The sequence below is a fragment of the Lepidothrix coronata genome, unplaced genomic scaffold, assembly GCF_001604755.1.
Source record: "Lepidothrix coronata isolate B3197 unplaced genomic scaffold, Lepidothrix_coronata-1.0 Scaffold141, whole genome shotgun sequence".
Lineage (NCBI taxonomy): Eukaryota > Metazoa > Chordata > Aves > Passeriformes > Pipridae > Lepidothrix > Lepidothrix coronata.
This window is the reverse complement of record NW_016690321.1, coordinates 2,176,534-2,197,814: the sequence shown is the minus strand read 5'-3', so window position 1 is coordinate 2,197,814 and position 21,281 is coordinate 2,176,534. Positions and strand designations below refer to the sequence as shown.

The following is a 21,281-nucleotide window of genomic DNA, read 5'->3' as shown; positions in this document are numbered from 1 at the left end:
TGCACATTCAAGGTAACGTCTGGAAGCGTCCTGCAGATTTATGTTATGTTACAAGGTGCTGGGATTCTCTGTTTCAACTGTTGGAGCGTTTATCTATGGAAATTCTGGGAAGGGGCTGTGGTGGTGCTCGCCTAATGGCCGAGTCGCAGCCTGAGACTTGAAGCAGCCAAGGCAGCAGGAGAGCCCCAGTTTGCTCTGCTGTCCTGCGAGTGTTCTGTCTCTGCACCTGTATTTCGAGTTTATGTGTGCATGTCCTGTAGGCAGGATTAACTTTGGTCTAAGGATGAACCTCTTGTCCTTGAGTGAGGACGGGGTGGTGCTTAAAATGGGGGTTCTCTCCAAGAAAGCGCTGGGGTCTGTGTTCCCGGTGGGACTTAACATTCACCATTCACCGTTTGTGGGCTCCGCAGCCCTAATGTGGAATTAGCATAACTGGCTGCTGGCTTTTTTAGCCGGTTCTAAAGAGAGAAGCTCCGGCTGGGCTGCTCTCCGTACTGTCACGGCTCACCCACCGCACCCGCTCTGTGCATCACCCTTGCCCGGTGAGGGCGGGGAGCGGGACCCGGCCAGGGCGATCGGCTCGGCGGGGGGAGCGGAGCCTTTAAGGCGGGCGGTGGGCCGGGCCCGGGCGGTGAGTGACAGCCCACCCCGAGTCACATGAGCCGCCTCTATTTGAAGGTCACAAAAAGCTGCTTCCTTTAGAGAGAGCAAGAGGGAGCGAGAGGGAGGGAGCGAGAGGAGAGAGCGAGGGAGTTCAAGCCAAAATGGCCGACAGAGTCTCTGCTGGTTTCTGAACGTTTGAAATAGAAAGAGAAAAAAAATAACAAAAAAAAACCCACAAAAAAAAGCAAAACCATTTTTGGATCTTTTTTTCATTTCCATTTCTACCTTGTATGCCTCAACTCGCTGGATTTAAGCACTGCTGCACTTTATGAGGTTAGTGGTACGTTTATATTTTATTGTTTTTACCTATCGGTCGATTTTTTAAGAGCCTGAGTTGACCGTTTCCATCCGTGGTTTTGCAGGGATGTCTTTTCTAGCACAAAGACTTGCTTCAGGTGTTGTGTGCTTGTACGTGTACGGCACTTTTAGTGGATTTTGGGGGCTTTTTAGAAGGAGCTCTCCGTAGAATTGTGGTGTGGATTTGGAAGATATTTGTAATTTAAAACACCTAGGCAAATTACAGAAGATTGTTTGTATTTTCCAAGCCGGTGAAGTACAAGATAGTGCTGAAAATCTTGTTTTATTTAAATAGAGGCTTTTTAAACAGCGACTCCTTCCCCACAGCACCCCGAGCTCTTAAATCTGCTGCAAAAATTTGCATGCATAAAACCGGGCTCGCATTCTTTCTGCTGCTGGGTCCGGCAGGGGACGGGCTGGGGGAGCGCTCCCGCCGGGCCGTCCTTCCCCGGGCGAAGGGAACCGACAGCCCGGCCCCACCTCCGGGGAGCGGGGCCGGGGGTCCCTGGGCGGCGAGGCCCGGGCGGGCTGAGCGCCCACCGCCGCCGCGGGGCCCCTGCGCGGGCCCGGCCGAGGCTGCCGACCCATCCACGGTGCGGCAGGTATTCAGGAATGTGCGCCTGCAAATGCGGGATGCTGGGCGCTACCCATGTTTTGTGGTCTCGGGAAAACGAGCGTTCGCCTGCGTGTTAGTAAATGTCGGTAAAAAAGCTGTGTTTTTTCACCTTCCCTCCCCCCTCCCTCACCCTTCGGTGTTACTAAAAATTTAAATCCCAAGTTATTTTTGCAACTCCCTCCAGAACCAAGCAGAAAATTAAAGGGAAATAGCTGGAGCTTGCTTTCTGAGAACAGGCCCCTCCTCCTGCATTGTAAGAGTGTGATGTAATGCTCCTTTCTGTGAGGTTAAATGAAAAAATTTCAGTGGCGGTATACACGGTTCTTCACCCCTTCCTCACAGATGTTGTAGTGTGATATTTTTTGTAGCTGGATATTTTAGCAGCAGATAGTTCTGCAAATAATCGTGTGAATGTATTTCACTTTGCAGTGTATTAGTGCAGTGATTGTGGGTAGCAGGTCAACTTTGTAAACCTACAAGATGGCTCGATTTTATATTGCTGGCTCAATTTTATATTGCTTTATGGCCTCACATCCATACAGTTAAAAACAAATGGAGAAGACAAATTTGGATAAGCTTATTGAAAACATATCTGTCTGTCCTCATTTTAGTCTTGTGTATATCGTGACTTTTTTTTTTTTCCTCCACTGACTAGGAAATATTTAAAATAATTCTTCAGTATATTAAGATCTTCCTGGAAATTAAAGCTGTGGGACTTTTATTTTAAATTAGAGGAAGCTAATAAAAAAGAACTCTGCTCAAATTTTACATTATGTATTTTGCTGATAATTTTGCTTCTTAAACATTTAACAGTAATGGATAACCCAGTTCATACATGAAGTAACACATTCTCCCTGGTTAGGGTTAATGAACTTATTAGATTCCACCTTCGTAGTAGTGGCATGTATCTGTGTGAGGCAATGCTGTAAAAACGTTCTGGTTTTGACACCGTGTCAGATGCACCCTTACGACTTTTCTTATTCAAACCCTTCTTGGGTGGAGATCCTTATGTAGCCAGAATATATTGAATCTACCTGTTGATTGACAAACAATAATTAGACATTGGAACTGATTTGAAATGCAGTATAAAGTAGGAGTATTATCAGATTTGGTACGTACTTACTAGACCGAAACATCAATTATGTAGTTTGTGGTAGTTGCTGTAGCATGGGATGGCTGAACTGGGGAAGTAAAAAAGAAACTAAATTGTGTCCTGATTTGGCAGTAGTGTAGGACATAGGCTTTGCAGAATCTGCACTTCAGAAAAGTATTCACCTTTTCTGTGTCTTTTTGCCTACATGTGTTATTGCCTATGTTGCACACTTCCAGATTGTGTAAATGTTAGTATATACAGCTTGATTGTTGAGATGGTGGGATACAGGGTGTTTTTTAATAACTGCAGCTGCTCAGAGCTTCAGAAGCTGTCATGGGTCAGACAAAAAGCACCTATTGAGAATAATAGAAATTATTCCAGGTAAGGAGTCTGTCAAACATTTAAGCAGCTTTGTGAGAGAGTACATTGTGAACAGGAAGGACCAATTAAAATAATTCCTCTTATAATATGCTTTTGATCCCTCAAACCTTAGTGCAAGGTGTGTTGAGGACTGTGCAGCCTATGAAACCATAGAATTTAAAGTGTGAATCTGGGCAATTTTCAGTACTATTTTTATTCAGTATGTTCCTGCAGTACAAAGGGAACAAAATACTTAATTTTGAGAGGCCTGAGTTGAGTTGCAGTTTCTAGATCAATTTGAAGCTTACAGAAGCATTGAGGCAGGGGAACCTTTTTTGCTTCATTCAGTTTACAGTGATGACACCGAGTTGAGAAGCTTTATTTAATTTTTGTTTGCATTTGCATGTCACTTGTTATTGGTATCTACAGGAATCAGACTTTACAAAGCAGACTGTTTTAGTAGGTTGAAAGCTTCAGTGAAGTCTGTAGTCAGCTGAGCCCCTGGAGTTTTTTGCACTACATCTAAGAGATTCTTGAGAAATAATTGACAAGAAAAGCCTTATTAACATTAAGCTTCAATATACAGGAGTCGGCAGTTCTAATGGGAAAAAGTTCAGGGAAAACAAATGACTGAAAGATCAGTATGCTTAGTTTCAGCTGCTTTTCTCTTAGCCTCTTTCTTTCCTGCTGGGAAGGAAAAAACCGAAATTTTGTAAGAATGTACGGTCTTTGCCGGCTGATTTCAGCTAAACTTAACCTTTTAAGACATTCATTTCTTACTTATTGATAGATGGCTAAGTAGAGGAGAAAGCATCCAAATCTATAATAAAGAAAAATCTATAGAACTAGAATATTGGTGAAGAGAATTTTAACCAAAACTTTCCTAGTACCCCTTCAGAAACTTGTCTCGCATCTTGAAGCAGAATTCTTTAATTCTGGTCATTGTGGATCTGCAGTCCTTTTGGACCAGGATGGAAGGTGAGAAGTTTAATTTACAGTTTGTTTTGAACAGTATTTGTTGGAATCTGCACCTTTGGTATTCTGTTGTTTATAACTGAAAAGTTTCATGGCTTTTTTGCTTTGATTGAATAAGAAACCACCTACTGCCTTCCTCAGAGCTTTTTCAGCTTTTTAAGCATTGGTTTCCTATTTAAACAGCTCAAGATTTGAGGCAAGAAAATAAGATACATAGGATGTCTAGCTCCAAGGAGCTGTATTTCATGTCCTGTCAAGGGGGTCAGATGTGGGTATCAGGGTTCTTAGTGTTGTTACCTTAGATTTCAAGTAGCTAAACTTATTGATTGAAATATTAGGCTAACATTATTGCTGCAGAATTAATTTGATAAACAGATGTAAAATTCACGTTAGGTGAATAAAAAGATTTATTGCTTCTGAAAGCTTTATTTGCTAATGTAACATTAGCATTAGTGGTGTTCCATGATATGATTACATGTGCCATATTTCAAGTATTGGTCAAACAAGTTTTCTGAAGTTGGGCGTGGAGATAACACTTTTTGACCATTTCAACCTTGCGGGCAAATATGGAGGCATCATGGAGATAAAAAAATACTATATATTAAAAATATCTCTATTTTGTTTTAGTGATAGTGCCGTAATTGTTTTGCAGGGCACAAAAGAAATGGTGCCTCTCTGTATTTGTGGTTAATTCCAGCTCCAGAGCTGTACATTTAGCACTTGTCATGGCTTAAATTTTCCTTTGCACATAGGCTTTCTATTCAGGAACGCAGTAGTGTTTGGTTTTTTGGGTTTTGGTTTTTATACATAGCATCATCAACACACTTCTGAAAGGAGTTCCTAAGGTTTACAGATGCTGTCATTTTAAAGGCTAATTTCCTGTCTGTTTACAGTGTGCTGGCATTATAGTTCAGGGTTGAAATGTGCTGGTGCTACTAGAATTATATATTTATAATCATTTCTGAAAAGTCGTGTGTTAAGAGCTGGTTGATGTGATATTTGGATGTTACAGTATGGGCAAATGGAAGGACAAACCTTGACTCTTGCAGAATACTGTGCTTCGAGGACTGCTTTAATTAGCCTGTGTAGTCACATGGGAAAACAACACAAGATGTAAAACCTGGAGTTTTTTCGGGTACTTGAGAGAAGATACGTTAATAAAACATGAGGTGAACTTTAAAGGCAGAACAAATCAAACCAGGGGTTAAACACCATGGAAGAATGTGTGCTAATACACCTGGAGAGAAACTAGTGAGGGGAGTCTTGTTAAAAACCCCAGGTAGTAAGTATGAAAGTTGACTACTGCTCCTTTCAGTGCTACACTTTGTCTGAACTCAATTAAATGGACGTTTCTGTGTATTAGGCAGAGAAAATTATCTAAAAGTACCTTGATAGCTGGAAAAATACTTAAAAGCATAAAGCGGTGTATTGATACAAATTTGTGCTATATTGAGAATTTCAGTAGCCTTGGAATTTACTTCAAGAAAACCAAGACAAAGCATCAAGATAAAATTGTGTTTGATTTCGTGCCAGCATGGGAGTGCTTCTCTTTTTAGGATGGGACGTGTGAGGCAACATTTTAACAGTAGGAGAGATCAACAAATTTTGAAGTAGCTCAAATAGGAGCAATGAAACATGTTAGAGGGAGGTAGCCTAGCAAAAAGCCACTTCAGCTTTTTTTTTATTTATTTTTAGAGATACATACATTCTCTGCAAACAAATAAACATTGTCTTAATTTGCATTGGAAGAGCATCACTTTGACATGGAGCTCCATCGTAGTTGGATGTGCTTGGAACAGCATAGTTACTTCAGCAACTAAAAAAACCACTGTCCATGCTTAAATTATGAAATAAGGGGAGCACGCTCATCTTTCCCAGTGTACATAGTAGATGCAGAGGTGGGGCTTCCTGAAGTACAGATGTGGCTATAACAGCTGAAGTGATTTGAAATTAAGCAGAACATTGTCTTAATTTCTGAATCAGAGAAGAAATATTTCTTTGGAAAATAAAACAATGGGAAAATTACTGCTGGTATTCTCAGTGGATTTTTTTGTGTTCTTTTTTTCTTTTTTTAAGCACACCATTTGCTGAACAGCACAATTGTAAGCTGCTGTCCATGTATAACCTCAGTGGCTGTTGGGCGCAGCCTCTGTGCACAAGGACATGGCAAAACTTAAGCTGCAGTGACACTGCTGGAATCTGAGTTTTTTAAAGCACGTACACACCACAACTTTTCTAGATTTTGGGCTTTTTGAGCTAGTTGACCTGTATAAAAACAGGAAATGTTAAATATATATTCTGGTAATGCCACTTAACCATTAATTATAGTTGAGCTTGATTGTCCCATTTTACATGTGCTGTGTGGCAAATATACACAAATGTGTTGTCATCGTGGTTCATTGTGTGTCTGTGAACTTGGATGCCTCAGCCATCCAGTTCTCCAGGATGCAGTGTCCTGTGTCACTTAAACCTTCCTTAAATTAAGTCTTCAGTGTTTCTTCCACCTTTTTCCCTGATATAAATTTTACTGTTTGTAGTAGAAGACACTGCAACTTAATATTATAGTGCTAATAGGACCAAGGGTTGGACTCGATGATCTCGGAGGTCTTTTCCAACCCACTCGATTCTAATGGAGCAGCGTTCATGTTCTTGTTGCAGCTTCTGTCAATTAGCATTTATATTTTTAATTGTATGTAATTTTGCTTAAGCAGTCATGCCAGATTCAGGGTCTGATTTAAAGCACATGGTTCTAATTCTGTGTTGGTACTCTAGATATATTTGACTACAAAACAGCTTTCTTTGGCAAGAGGTTGACTACTACTGAGAACTTCATCAACTGCAGTGAAATTGATATGTTCTGATATGTCACTTTGCCAGCTAAATATACAGCGTGTTTATGCTCAGCCTTTTGCTGAACAATTCATAGTGAGGATGACTTGATCACAGCATACAAGTGAATTTTGGTATTTTAATGCTTGGAAATTCTAATCTGGTAGCTTTTCTTGGATTTTTTCCAGGCTATTTTGCCTCTTACTGGAGAGAGTTTGAGGACAATAAAAAGGAAAATGGATACCTTCTGTATGCAGGGAGCAGAGGGCAGAAGGTACTGAAAGTTAGCAAACATTTTTTCCTGGCTTATTCATAGGTGCATCAAAAACCAGTTGTCCTGTGAAACAGAAAATAGTAATTAGGTAGTGTAATTCTCATGTGAATTTTTAAAAATGAATTCTATATCCTAGTTAAGACTATATAAATAAACCTTTCCTATTTTGTTATTTACTTGGGTACCGTTAGTGTCGTAACCCCCTGTTTTATTCAAGGAAGCTTCTGTGGTAAATACTGGGGGGAAAAAAAAGACCCCAGATGGTTAAAAAATATAGCACATGGAAACAGAAGATACCCTATTGAGGTTATATATGTCACTCTGTATCTAGCTCTGTTTTCCTTTGTGGATGTCATTACAAGTTCATGTGCAGTAGTTGGAACCTAAATGTTGATTAGGTTCAAATTGCCTGTAAAAATACTTGGTTAACCTGAAGTAAAACCCCAAAAGCTTTTTTGAACCTGATGTAAAAGCAGCAGCTGGTGCTACAGAAGTCAGATATAGCAATATTAAAGGGAAATTTAAATTAAATAGCCTTGTGTTACAGAGTCAAATAAATTTTCTGCTCCTTTGCAGGTAATGTTCAGATTATTTGTTTGATACATATCAACCAGACCAGGCAATGCTCAGAAAGTGGACAAGGCATGAGGGTTATTTTTGTTTTATTTTTGTCTTTGCCTGTGTGCTGTAATTCTATTCAGAGCAGATCTAGATTACCCTGGCAGGAATGCTAGGTAACCAGTGCACTGGCCTGTATTGGTGTATTCATGACTGCTTCGTCTGATGGAAACACGCTGATGGTGGCGTGATGTTGGAAACTATAAACAAAATCTCATCTGGGTGGAGATTTAATATTCCTAATAAGTTTGGTTAGATGTACTTCTTCATTAAGGTATTTCTCCTAAATTTTAAAGGTTTAATCAGAAAATATGTTTTGAAAGCCACTGTCTTTTAGAAGTAAGGATTCTCCCATCCCAGGTCACTTACTAAACCTAAGTCTTACGTGCAATTAATTTTTCGGTGGTTTGGACCAGTTTAATTTTTCTTGTGCAAAAGCTGTCTGAATTTGCATTTAATCATCTCATCTTTGCATGGTAGCTATTCTGGAACAGTGACTTCTGATTAAGTTCTCGAGTGACTGTTTTTATCACAAAATAACACATTATTCTGAATTAATTTACTCTTCTGTATTGTTAATTAGGAGACAGTTGTGCTCTACATTTGGCACTTACTATAAAATATATATCCTGATACAGAAAAACTGTAGAAAGTGTGTTTTTACCAGATTTCAGGTAAAACAAGATGAAAAAGGTGAAAGCAGGTGGAGGCTAAACTTTGAGAGTATATAATTTACCTTGACAGCTTAACATACCTTAAAGCTACAGTTGCTGAGTTCTTTAAGATAGCTTGCAATGGCTAGGCCACAAGAAACTAAACAGGTTAATTTTTGGAAAGCCAGGCCTGTCTTGACGAAGTTTTGGGGACAAGGTTTTTTTTCTCAGAGGTGGATTTCAAAGCAGCATATATACTGTTTTAAAGGTGATGAGCTGTATCTGCATGATTGGTGTTCAGAAAGAGCTGAGGTTAGCTAGTGTCAGTCTCTGTTACGTTCTGCTTCAGTCTGGATAATGTGAACTACCATAGATTGCAAGTAGAGAGCTTAAGTGTATGTTAACTTTCCTTGATCCTTTTCTTAAGAAAACTTACCTTTTAAATGACGTTCAGTTAATGTTAGATAACTTGGTTAGGCTTAAATCCTTTTTTCCTTTCACGGTCCTAGGCCATTTTTCTATTGTTAATGTAATACTCTAAATATTAGTTATTAGAATCGTTTTAGCTTTGAGCATTGCGTGCTCTATGCATTTAATGTTAAGCTGTTAAAAACTTTGTCGCTGGCTCAGTGGGTTATAAGAACGAGGTTACAGGTGGTTCTGCATTGTGAGTTTAATTACAGCATGTAACTCAATTTCATTGTTTTACTGTGTTTGTTAACAAACTATGAAATAATTATCTATTTTCCTGCTTACTGCATCTTTTTATATATGTATGTGTCTGATATGGGTATGTATAAGCATCTATGTAACATGTCCAGGTTGGCAGTTACTGCAGTTAAAAACTACCACGTATCAACTGACGTGTAGAGACTTCTTGGTAGGCCTCAGACGTTTAAGGCATAGTAAATTTGCTCTCAGAGTCAGTCAGTTCAAGTTTTGTCTTTGGGAAAAGCCTGCAGAAACAAAGCAAGTGCCTTTCTTTAAGGTAAGTGTACAGATGTAAGAGGAGCAGCAGAGAAATTCAGAGGCTTTTTGAAGGCCACACAGAAAGTCAGTGGCAGAGCCAGACTTGAACTCAGAAGTTCCTGGCTTGTGGCCTGGGGCTGAAGCCAGTCATACACAGCTGTATTGAATTGTGAATAGAATGATGCTTTCTTTTTCCTTTATGGATTTATGGGAAAAAAGCTGATTTAACTGAAATTGTAATGGAGGTAAAAAGATGGAATTGTTTAATTCACCTGTCTCAAAATGTCAAATGCTAAAACTTTGGTGTTAACACTTGGTTCAGCAGTTGTGGGTTTCCACTTGCCAAAGAGCATGGTTAATGTAGCTGGGTCATAAATCGTGGCAAATTCTAGTGTGGTGTCTTGAGGTCAGACTAAGGGCTTTTTCTGAGTGTGGAGGAATTCAGGGCTTAAAAGCCGCTCTGCATGATACCTTGAGAAATACCAATGTTATAAAAACAACTTCCCTGATAGTTTTCTTTGATGCTTTAAAATAGAAGTGAAAACCTAGTTCAGAGATAGTCTGCCTGAAGCTGACTGTGTATTAAACTGAAATTCAGATTTTATATTGAACACTTGTGGAGTTTTTAATGAGGCTTTAAACATTGTTATCCTTCAGTGCAGTATGAAAGAGGAGAAAACCTGCTGTAGATTTGCTGCCTGGTATTTTCTTCCTTCCTGAAGTAAAAACTTAGTGTTGAGTAGCTCTTATTGAATGTATGGACAGTTTTGGTTATTTGAGGAGTTTCCCTTAACAAGGAGGTTTTGATCTAAAATACTATTATAGAATGAACATCACCATTATGAATTCTTTTTCTGTACTGCTAAAAGTCTCGGGGTGGAGATTCGTAAGTCCATTTCACAGTAAAAGAAACTTTCTTTTTCAGGCAAAATGGCATTGTTACCAAGCTCTAGCAGCAACATAGAGTATATGTTTGGTTTTGGTTTCTTTTTTCCAGGGGTACCTTTATCTGTGTACTGTTTCTTGCTGAGTCCCTATGCAAATGTATAGTAAGGTTATTTTCCTAAATTATTAAAATGGAACCTAGCTAGAGAATACAAACTGAAAAACCCAAACCAAACAAAACATTCGGTGGGGTTTTTTTGTTTACCAGGAAGTAATTTTCATTTTGTGTGTTAAAAATAACAAAAATGTTAAATAGTTCTAAAAAGAAATCCAAGTGTTGAAAGCTAAGCAGTAAATTATTTCACTTCTCAGAGGTTGAAGCACTTGAGCCCTCGGTGTCTCCTGGTGTATGCAGTGCGACTGTGGAGTTGTCGCTGAGTGGTGTGCACTTTGAAGACACATCTAAAAATTTCACTGGTAGTTAATGAAAATCAGAATAATTAATTTGAGCGTTATAGTGGTCTGCTTTTTTGTTCGCCCTCCTTTTTTATGCAGTGTGGTGGTTTAACGCCAGGCACCACGCAGCCGCTTGCTCCGAACCATGGGGCTGACTAAGCCAGAGCTTCCTGAGTTTCCCTTTCAGTTTCAGCTCTTTGAGTGTTTACAAGTCCCGATTCTGCCTGGCTGTGGCTTCAGAAGACATTTAAACTGCACATCTGTCATGCTTGTTGAATAAGCCTGGACCACTTTAAAGATTGACATTGTGGTGGCAGTCCTTGCTTTATTCACCTATGACAGTAATTAAATTGTATAGTTCTTCCCAGCAGGTCTTCCAGAAATACTGTAACCATATAGAGCTGAGTAGCTGGGTTTGGAGTTGCTACCTAGTCGCCCCCAGTAATGGTCTTATGGGCTTGATTCTTGCCATGGTGAGCGGGAGACCCAGCTGAGTGTGTTTCATGAGCCAAGTTGTCCCCTAATTTAAGTAGGTAGCAATGGCTTCATTGGCTGAAAAAGTTTTCCCAACTCTCTTGTTAAAAGAATGTGTTAAGAGCGAGCTTATCAAAAGCTGGTTTACCTAAGGATATTGTTTCCAGTGAAGCCCAATGCATTTTTTTTTCTTTTATACTCTTTCTAAAAAAGAGCATAAAAAAAAGTTGGTGACTCTTACTTGGTGCACTTCCCCATTTAAGTCAGTCAAGTGTAAATCACACTTACTGATGACCATAAGTCCAACTGGCACTTCCAGCTTAGCAGATAGATTTGATTAAAGCTAACGGTCTGGTCCTTCACCTGAAATTTGGAATTTTAAGTGCTTATGTGTGTGATTGAATTCTGTATTGCTTTTTCTATGAGGTCATGCTTAACCTTTTTACTAGGTAGCATTGACCGTTTTTCCAGAACAGTGGCTTCATGGAAAGACAGGTGCTTTGCATTGGCAGTATGCATGGAAGCGTCAATAAGCTGACAAATTAGATTTGAGGTTCTAGTGTTTAAAGGGCTTTTCTTTCAGCAGGAAATAGTCTCCCACATCAGCTTACGTATTTTAACCTTCAACTTTATATAGCAGCAAAGAGTTGACCTGTCTTTATGCAGAGCTACCTTTCTTAAAGAGGATAGAGAGAAGATTTAACTGAATACATTACAAGTGCAGGTTTTTGTGGAACAGTGAATATCTTACTTTCTTGTCATATATCATATGCTGGTTTTGCATAGTGTCCAGAAAACCCCAAACTGGTGTGTTCCACACACAGTGGACATTTATGGGTGGTAAATAGGAAGAGATAGCTATTAATTAAAGGTAGGAGAAGTTTTCAGATCTACTGTCAGCAGAGGTCAAAATTATTTTTGTCTCTGAAAACACATAGAACTTACATGGATCTATGTGCTGAATACTTCAAATGGTTCTGATTTAGCTGTTTCTGTTAGGACTGATGCTCGAAAAGAGTGCGTATTTTTAGCCACTCAGAAGTAAAAGATGTCCGTTACTCTTTGAAGATTATAGTCTGCAAGTTTTATGCATTTTTTTGTGTCTCATGACATCATCTCTGAACATGAGAAATGTGTGGTTTTGATTAAAAACAAGCTGTTAATCTTGCATAATGCAACAAGGCAAAAGTTACCTAAAAGCAGCAAACACTACTTGGATTGAGAATTTAACAAGACAAATCATTTTCATCTTGGTACTTTAGAAACACGTTTGGTGGTACATTTCACTTATATCAATATGATTTCCACCTCACTTTTTGTCTTGTGACAACATTTTTTTCTGTGTACCACTGTGGTGGTGCTCTTTTTTAATCTCTTAGGTGGCTGTTCAGTGGCTTCCTCATTTTGGATCCTTTTCTAGATTATGTCTTGCTTTACAGTTTGTTTTGCTCTTCTGTAGCAGAAAAAGAAAGTGGTGTGTGTCTGGAAGACTGACTGACCATAGCCATGTCGTATGTGGTTTGCAAGTTCCTGTCATCTTAAAATTTTTGTATGTTAAAGCATCTTTCTGATGCTGATTTCCATGAGGTAAAGGAATGCAAGCTTTCTGGAATATAGACATTCTAGAGCTGACTTAGTTTACAAGAGAAATTTCTTCTTTGGTAGTAATGTGTAATTAATTTTAAAATGCTTTCGTCTTGCTTCTTTGAGTATGAATGGACACTAGATTTTCCAAGCGAAATACATATTTAGTTCTTAACCTGATTATTTACTATTTTTCAAAATTTTTAAGTTATCTTAATCAACTGCATTCAAAAGCAAGAGATATTTAAATATAATTGAAGTTAGAAATTGATGTGGTACTATATCTTTGAATGACATAAGCAGCAAGTAAAATTCATCACTTGAACTGTAAATTACAGTTCCTGGAAAGACACAAGGAATGATAACCCTCAATCAAGATTTCAGAAATCTTGTCTGCTGCACTCAGTGCAAATAGGAAAAGCTCTCAGATGACTTGACTGCTGAGATTGGGCAGACACCAATTTCACAGGAATAGCAGCACAGTTAAAGGAAATTCTTTCCCTGGTGGGAGATTGTCCTTAGTTTAGACAAATGCCTGAGGACACAGTGAAGGTTTCACTTAAATGTTCCAATGTCTTTGCCTAAGAAATAAGGAAATGATTGTTTACTTAGCAATTAATAAGAGTTTTACGTCTAGACTATGTGGTTTCATCTATGCTTTATTTCCAGAAGGCATGAAATAAAGTTAACTTTTTAAAAATGCAGCTAGGGAATAGTGCACACTTATCAGGACTATAAAAATGGATGAATCAAAAAGCTCTTATCAGATTATTGACCATGAGAGGTGGCAATCAGCTCTGCCTATTCATGGACTGTTTTCTAGAGCTTCTTTTGTTTCTACCTCCTAGGTATTGTGGCTAGTTAATTTTAAATAGGCAGTTAAGCAAGTATTATATGGCCTGCAGAATGCAATTTTCCACCCTTTTCATTCTTTTGGAATGAAAAAGAGACATTTCCACATTTTTCCAAGTTACCGCTATGGGAGTGTCTCAGGTCACGTGCACAGATTACAAGTAAGGTGGCACTACCGTGTTAAGCAAAGGCTTGTGTTTTCCCATTTATGTCAGGAAGGGATGCAATTTGAGATGATGGTACTTTATTGTAGTGCAGTGGCTGCTGCTTGTGATGATTTTGTTCCATGGTTTCCAATAACTTTCTGGTTTAGTTGTTAGTTTTAGCAAAACCGTGTGAATAAACAGTAATATTTCTAGTGTTAAATGTGGTGTTAACCTGATTTATCCTCGGAATGGTCTCCTTTTAAAAATATGTCTATTAGTAGGTAGTTGCAGTTTTATGTGATCTTACAAATCTCTTGAATGAACTTCTAGTATCCTTCCTATAATGCTTCCTATGAAGAACTGAGAGCTGTCTTACCTTTCCAAACATAGCTTGCCAAAAACATGAGGAGAAATTACAGATTAAAGGGTATGAGATGGTGAAGCACTTCTACATTTCTGTACAAGCATTACATGCCAATACATTGTGCTTATATATGTGAGAAAAGGGATAGGGCTTTTTCTTTGCTAAATGTGGCAACTGATGTTTATTAGCTTTTCTGAATTATATTGTACAAATTTTCCTATGAGATTACTAAAACAGAAGACATTTTCCTTGATACATATTCGGCCATATCATAAAATGTAGACATGAGATGTAATATGCTTAGAAATTTAACATTTTCCTTTAGAATTTTTGTTACAGAATGTGTTCATCATGAGGAAAGAAGGATGTACAGCTTATGTCAAATCCAGTGTTCTTCAGAAATGCAGCAGCAATTTTAAGTCTTTGAAGTTTAGAAAGCGTACAGCAATGCAACTTTGACTCACTGTTACGTTTCCATTATCTATGTCTTTCTTCTACTGTTTTTTACAGTATCTTGTGCAAATAGCAAACCCCTAGATTACAAAGAACTTTGGTGTGATACTTTTAACTCAGAACAGTGATCAACATTCCACATGAATGACGAATTCACAGTTGCAGATAGACAAAAATAAGGTTCTAGGTAATGAGTGCAAGTGGTGTGTGTAGATGCTGCCATGCCTTGGTGAGGGTATCTAGTTATTTATACTTTTATGAGATCTTAGGTAATCATTTTCTTAGAATGCCAGATCAAATCAGCACATCTTTATGTCCTCAAAACTCAAGTGATTATATGAGGAGGCAAGTTTGGAGAGGCTTTGAACTTTTTGGCTGCTTAAGTGGCTTAATAAGGAAGGATTTTTAGTTTCTTAGAGTTCAAAACAAGTCATGTCTTGCACTTGTGCTGTGGTGGTGTTTTCATTTTTCCTGTTTCTTTACACTTTTCTAGTTTTCATTCTGTGTGCCAGTGAATAATTTCAGATTACATTTTAATTAGTCACGAGTCATGACATGAAGTATTGAGTTGTGTTGTTTTGAATAATAATAATTTATCTATATAATTTTTGAATGAAAAACGACTAGTGAAAAGGATAGCCAGCTGGGTGCAATAAGAAGGGTGAGAAGCTCATATCTGGCAAACAAATGGAGCAGGCTCTGCAAAGAATCTGCGTGCTTAGCAATTTGAAGGTTCAGAAGAGTCAAACACAGTTGTTTTTCAGTGCTCCCGAGGTCTTACTGCTTTAGGAGTAGATATCAAGTCTAGCATATCTCTTTATTTTGGTCTAAGTTCCTAGAATAGAGTTCAGTTTTCTTTTTGGATTGAGGGTGTATCAAATTCCATAGTAAACCCCACACCTTCCATTTATTCACTCACGTTTTAGGACAAAGTCTCATGTTTTGGCCTTGAGGAAGTCTGTAGCAATGCAGCAAGGAGAAGACTTTAATTCCCTTGTGATTTACCTAGTTTCTTGAGCAGGGTCTGCAGTCTGTCATCCTCATTGAGGATTAAGTGAGGCCTGATCCCTGCCTGTCTGCCTTAACAGCAGGTGCAAGCCTCAGAACAAGAGAGTACAGTCTGTTAGCAAAAGTGCTCACTTTGGTGTCAGGTATACACCTTAAAAATATCACTCCATGGTATGAATGTGTGCTTCTGATTCTAGAAGCCATTTGAAGGACGCAGTTTGTGATTTAATTTGTCAAGGTAACTTCTATCAGTTTTTAAATCTTCATAATAAAGTAGGGAGGGAGGAAGTTTATATTTGCATATTGTAAAGAAATTTTTGAAATGCAGGCCAGAGTTGATGTGTGACAGAACAGTGTTTTAATTACACACTTGGAGTGGTAATGTATGTAAGCTTTTTTGTTGTCATTGTTGTGAAACACCTGGTTTAAAATTTAGCATAGCTGTTTCACCAGATCTTAGTTTTTTTATCACCTGCAATTACCTACAGACAACAAATATTGAATAGTAGCTTTATAAAATAAGATGGTTTAGTGATACAGTAAATACTGTATCTCTTTACTACTGGTATAGTGAGTCCTGACTTTATTGCCCTCTACAGTGGAACTTGCTGACCTTAAATAGAACCATGGTCTGAAACAGTGTAATTGTAACTCCTTTCTTAGTGTAACATGTGCAGCCCTCCATGACTTACGGAGTGTCTCAAAAAAGTATGACTCTATGCTGCAGTACAGTTAGATGTTTTGCATGGGATATCCATTATACATAATACTAGATGAAAGCTAGGGATCAGCAGCTCTGTGAATATAAAGAACCTCTTCTGAGTATTGGCTAAGATCACGTATCTGTGCTTTTCCAGACCTGGAGAGTTACGTGCCTGATGGTTAGGTGTGTGTTAGGTCTGTGTGTCTGGAGGGCACATTGTTAATGTAAAGCTTCTGTGGCTGCAGACTGAAAGGTTGCTCCCTCTTTGGTTCCAAATACGTTTGGACTCATCTCAGCAGTATTTGATCTTGAAATTGGTCCTACTTTTGAGTGGCAATGAGTTGATCAGGATCTTCAAGACTTATGTTGAAGGTTGAGTGACTAGTTCCATCCAGGAATACTCAGCAACTTCTGTCTGTTGATTTCCAAAAAGTTACTGGGGGTGGAATACTGTTTATTAAAGCATGGCTGTTAAATCTCATCAGTCCTCTGTTGAAGGCATAATGCTTAATGATAAAATAAGCTATGTAACTAGCTGTTGTCCTGTGTAAGAAGGAAGAAAAATTGCTTCCTGTGATGAAAGCCATGTACAAATATAATATTTAATTGTTCTCTGGTTTTGCACTCTTAAAGAGAACTTGAGATAAAATTCTAATGGTGATACACACCTTCATTGCCCAGAGAGTAAGTTTGTGCTGGCAGATTATGTCCATTCGAAAGGGTGAAAAAAATCCAAACCACGATGTCCAGGCATTTATTCCATAGTCAGAAGAAAAACATACTTTGTAATGAAAAAGACAAAATAAAAACCTGTTTTTCATTCAATTAACTACTTATCAGCTTTGTTATTTTGGTGAGAAGTAAAATTGGTCCTTGAACTGTTAAGAAAGTTTAAAAAAATAACTCATGAAAAACCTGAGCGGGTGTTGGGATGAAATATGAATTACACAATCTTTCATTTAATTTCTTTATTAACATTGCAATAACAAAGTTCCCTTTTCTAACACTGGTTTCGCTGTAAAGTGAATCTACAAATGTTTTTAGTGCAACTTGATTTTTCTTTTATAGAAAGCAGTAGTCTTTCTCCAAAGCAAAAGTATTTTTTGCAGTCATATTAATGTCAGATTCTCAAACTGTATTTAAAAGGGAATTTTTGCAGGAGTTCCGAGCTGGTCACCTTTGGGGTCTTTTCGGCAGGTTAATAGCAATTTTAAGAAATATAAAAATTAGTCTCACTCCTGTCCTTAAACTCTGTAAATGTAGCAGCACATAGAAGCAAATTAACTTCACTATGTTTTAGCGTGGTTGGCTTTCACACTAAAACTATCAGTGTTACAGATTGGTGATAGTTACAGTCATTGGGAAGAGGAAACAATTGTAAAAGAGTAATGTTTGTAGCGAGTCAAGTGTGGAGGTGTTATCTCAAGTTGTAAGATCACTGAAGTACTCAATTAAGAGATGACTACAATATAGTTTGTGAAAAACATTAATTTTGGACTTGTGGTTGTTTCTTTTGAGAATGGATATTGAGTTCTTAAAAGGAGTTGGTACTTTGTTTCCTTAATTATGGAATACGTGATTGATTGTTAAGACCTAGCTTACTTTCACTTGCGAGGTCTGAATTCATATTTGAATAGTGTCTCAGCTCAATATTACTTGTTAATTTTGTAAAAGTACCAAAGAATATCATATTCATACCTGTCTTTGCTAAGGAAAGTTACCAAATAAGAAACACAGAATTTTATAAGTATCTCATGAGGACTGTTTTCTGTGTTTGGAGGAAGACAAACTTAAGGGTCTTCATGAGAATGCTGCCTGAAATTTAGTGTGGTCTCTGCAGGATTGCACATGACCAAGGCTTTATAGTAATGTATTGGTGATCAAGGGCTCTTCACATCACATTTGGAGTATTAATTATGTCCTTGTTTGTAATGGAGTGCTCCTTAATGGCAAGAGCCATTTCTCTCTCTACTGTTGGCTTGTCCTGTGGCTTTGAACATAGGTTATTTATTCTTTGCTTGGGTTTACTCATGTGCAGAATTAAGTTTTACATACTTCTTAGTGTTGTTGCAATGCTTAATTAATATTTATAAAGGCCTTTGACATCCTGTGATGAAAGGAGCTCTGCAAGTACTCAGTAGTGGTATTATTTTATTAGTGAAAATACAGGAGGAGTCAGGAGGATACCAGTTTTTAATGCAGCATGAGCAATGGAGTCATTCTGTAACCTTGAGCAGGTCATGCAGTCTCTTATTTTGTAACATATCCTGGGAAAGCTGTGTTGTGCAGCATGTGTTATTAAATGTCATCCTTCCCTCCCCCAAGTCAATTCAGGGTGGGGGGAGAATTAAAAAAAAAGTACACAACTTTACTGAGCTGCTAAGCATAGCAAGTATTTCTTAAGGAAATAGATCATTAGAGGTGGCAGAGGGTGAGAAGGCAGTGGATGTAACAGTTGCATTTCAGAGCCAACACCAGAACCTGAACATGTGTTACCTAGTCCTAGACCAGATTGAATTGTGCCTGTTAAAGATCTCTCTCATGTAGGTTCAGTATACAGTGTACTTAACTGCAGTTTCACTGTGAAGGGTCTACATATAAACTTTATTGCATTCTAAGAACTCACTAATCCATGGTATTTAGCTGGTAAAAAAGTTCTTTCTTCAGACTGTATTTGAGTTTAGTGATTGCTAAGATCGATAATCAGCTCTTGTAGCAGCTTGTATTTGGTTATTGCATAGCAATATAAGTATCAGTCCTTTGTGTGGTTTTCCTTTCAACTGACAGAGGAAGGTTATGATTATATACTGTCATTAAAATTGCAAGATACTGAGGAGCTTTTCAAAAGTATACATCTGTTTAAACTTAGCCAGCTAGCCATTTGGCTAATTATATAAAGCACAGTAACATTAAATGGAGCTATTTGCCATCCTTCATGTATGTAAATACAGGGTTTCAGTTTTTTGCTTCATACAAGATGCTACATCTGCATTTTACTCACTGCACAGAACACGTAAGTATGGTTTAGAACAAGGGGCTTCAAAACTGCTATTTAAAGTACTTTAGGGAGGTAAAAAACTTGTCCAGTGAATTGTGAGGCATAGTTGAATATAAGTGCTGGCTTGTGCATGTGCAGTAAGGTGGATTCAAATTAAAAGCACCTAGATATTTGTCCTGCTTTATTATAGCCTGGCTGTACAGCTTGTTCCTGGGGGCTTTTTACTTGCCTTCAGTCCTGCTTCAGCTCTCAGCTCAGCTGGCATAAGGATGAAGAAGAATAATGTGTCTCTACTGAAGATAAGCAATGGTTTTTGTCTCCAAGAACAGCAATTATAAAAAAAAAACCATTCTTCCTATAACCCTAGTTATAAGCCTTAACTTATGGAGCGTGCTTAGCAGTAATGGAACACCAAGAATTTACCTGCCCAACTCCAGCTGAGTATACAGAACCTATACAGGTAGATTTGTTTGAAGATACCGTAGTTTGACAAGATTGATACAGCATTTCCCAGACCTGCAAAATATGTTAGTTGCTTTTCTTTCTGCCCTTAACTTAGTCTTTCTGATATGGATCATGACAGTCTTGAAACTGAATATTTGCAGGAAGTAACTGAATGAATTTTCTTACATGTTAAAAATAAACATTGCCTCAGGTAATAACTGGAGTGGAAAATACAAACCTTAAATACCTTTGCCAAGAAAATCTGAGCCAGCTGTACAGAGTTGTTTGAACTTCTAATACATTTAAAAAACAAGCTTAACTTGCTGGTTCTTTCACCTTGACCTACAACCAATGAATAATAACTTTGTGTGGAAAACCTTGTTCTTAACTTCCCACTGATAAAATTAAATACATTCTTCCTTTAGTAGTTTGATTTAGTATAATTAAAATAATGACTTAAAGCTTGATAAATGTTATTTTCATTACTATGGTGCCCTGAAGCACTGTATGTGGAAAATTTTACAATATTACACAGATCTGGAGGTATGTAATATGCTTGTTAGGCTGTTAACTTGTGTAAAGTGTTTTGGTTTTTACAGCATATAAATTTAGAGTGTTTCTTTGAAAACTAGGTAAAAGTAAACAATTAGTTCCCTCCTAAAATGAAATATAAATTATACCACTATGAATCTATTATGGTATCCATATAATATCCCCAGGCAAACAGAATTCAAGTACTTCATCATTCAGTAGAAGCTGCCTGTAAGGAGCATGATTCTGTATGGGCTTGGTTTATTGGTTTGTTTTGTTGTTTGTTTTGTTTTGTTTTGTTTTCCCCACGTTATAATTTAACTTTCAGTAAATAGCTTCACTTACAGTTCGGTTTTTTTCTTGATCCCTTCCAAAGTGCCATACTGTGAAAGTTAAGAAGACCTCCAATATTTTATAGTATGTTTAAGAACTACAGCAAATAACACTGTTATGTGGTACTTTATTTTCAGCTTCCCCTAAAATTCTGTCCAGTATCTGTAGATAATTTGTATCTTTATCAGGATGGCCTTTAGGTCTGGGGATTTTTTATGACTGAGAAACACAAATACATAAAAATGGCAGTCATAATCCACAAAATGTTAAGCTTTATTTTAAATTTAACTACTTCTGTTGTCACAGTTTTTGTATAATCCAGTTTCTTACTGTCTGTACGGCCTGTGCTGGTGCCACAAATGATACTCTGGCAGAAGATGTTTCATTTGATGAAACTGTATTATACTTTTTCACTATTCTTCCTGAGATGTCGCATTCTGACACTAAAACAAGTATCATAATTGTGTGTGTGCTGTGGCATAGTTACCATAGCAAATAGATTAGTTTCTTGGGACTTTTTTTAGTGTTAAAAAATAATTCTATTCTTGGCATTTAAGACAGAATTTTGTAATCTAAGAAAGTACAGAGCTGCTTTTGTTAATTTTGAGTTTGCACCATAGTCAGGAGTTAGCCTTTGCTTTTTAACTGCAGTCAGAAGATGAATAGTAAATGTTTTTGAATAGCACTTCTCATATATACCTAC

General features: G+C 37.8%; 1 protein-coding gene across 17 annotated transcripts in view; it reads left to right on the top strand.

Annotated features, from left to right (window-relative positions):
- TNRC6B (trinucleotide repeat containing 6B) overlaps positions 1–21,281 on the top strand; it is a 141,331-nt gene that overhangs the window by 54,552 nt on the left and 65,498 nt on the right. Inside the window, exon 1 of one of the 17 annotated variants that reach the window (XM_017827616.1) lies at positions 604–936. The exons of 14 other annotated variants lie outside the window; for them this stretch is intronic. In XM_017827616.1, coding sequence (XP_017683105.1) covers positions 932–936 — 5 coding nt within the window. In that variant the 5' untranslated portion in view covers positions 604–931. Of the gene's footprint in view, positions 1–603; positions 944–9,226; positions 9,367–21,281 lie in introns of those variants that run through there. 2 more of the 17 variants (XM_017827619.1, XM_017827618.1) reach the window with 2 other exon arrangements.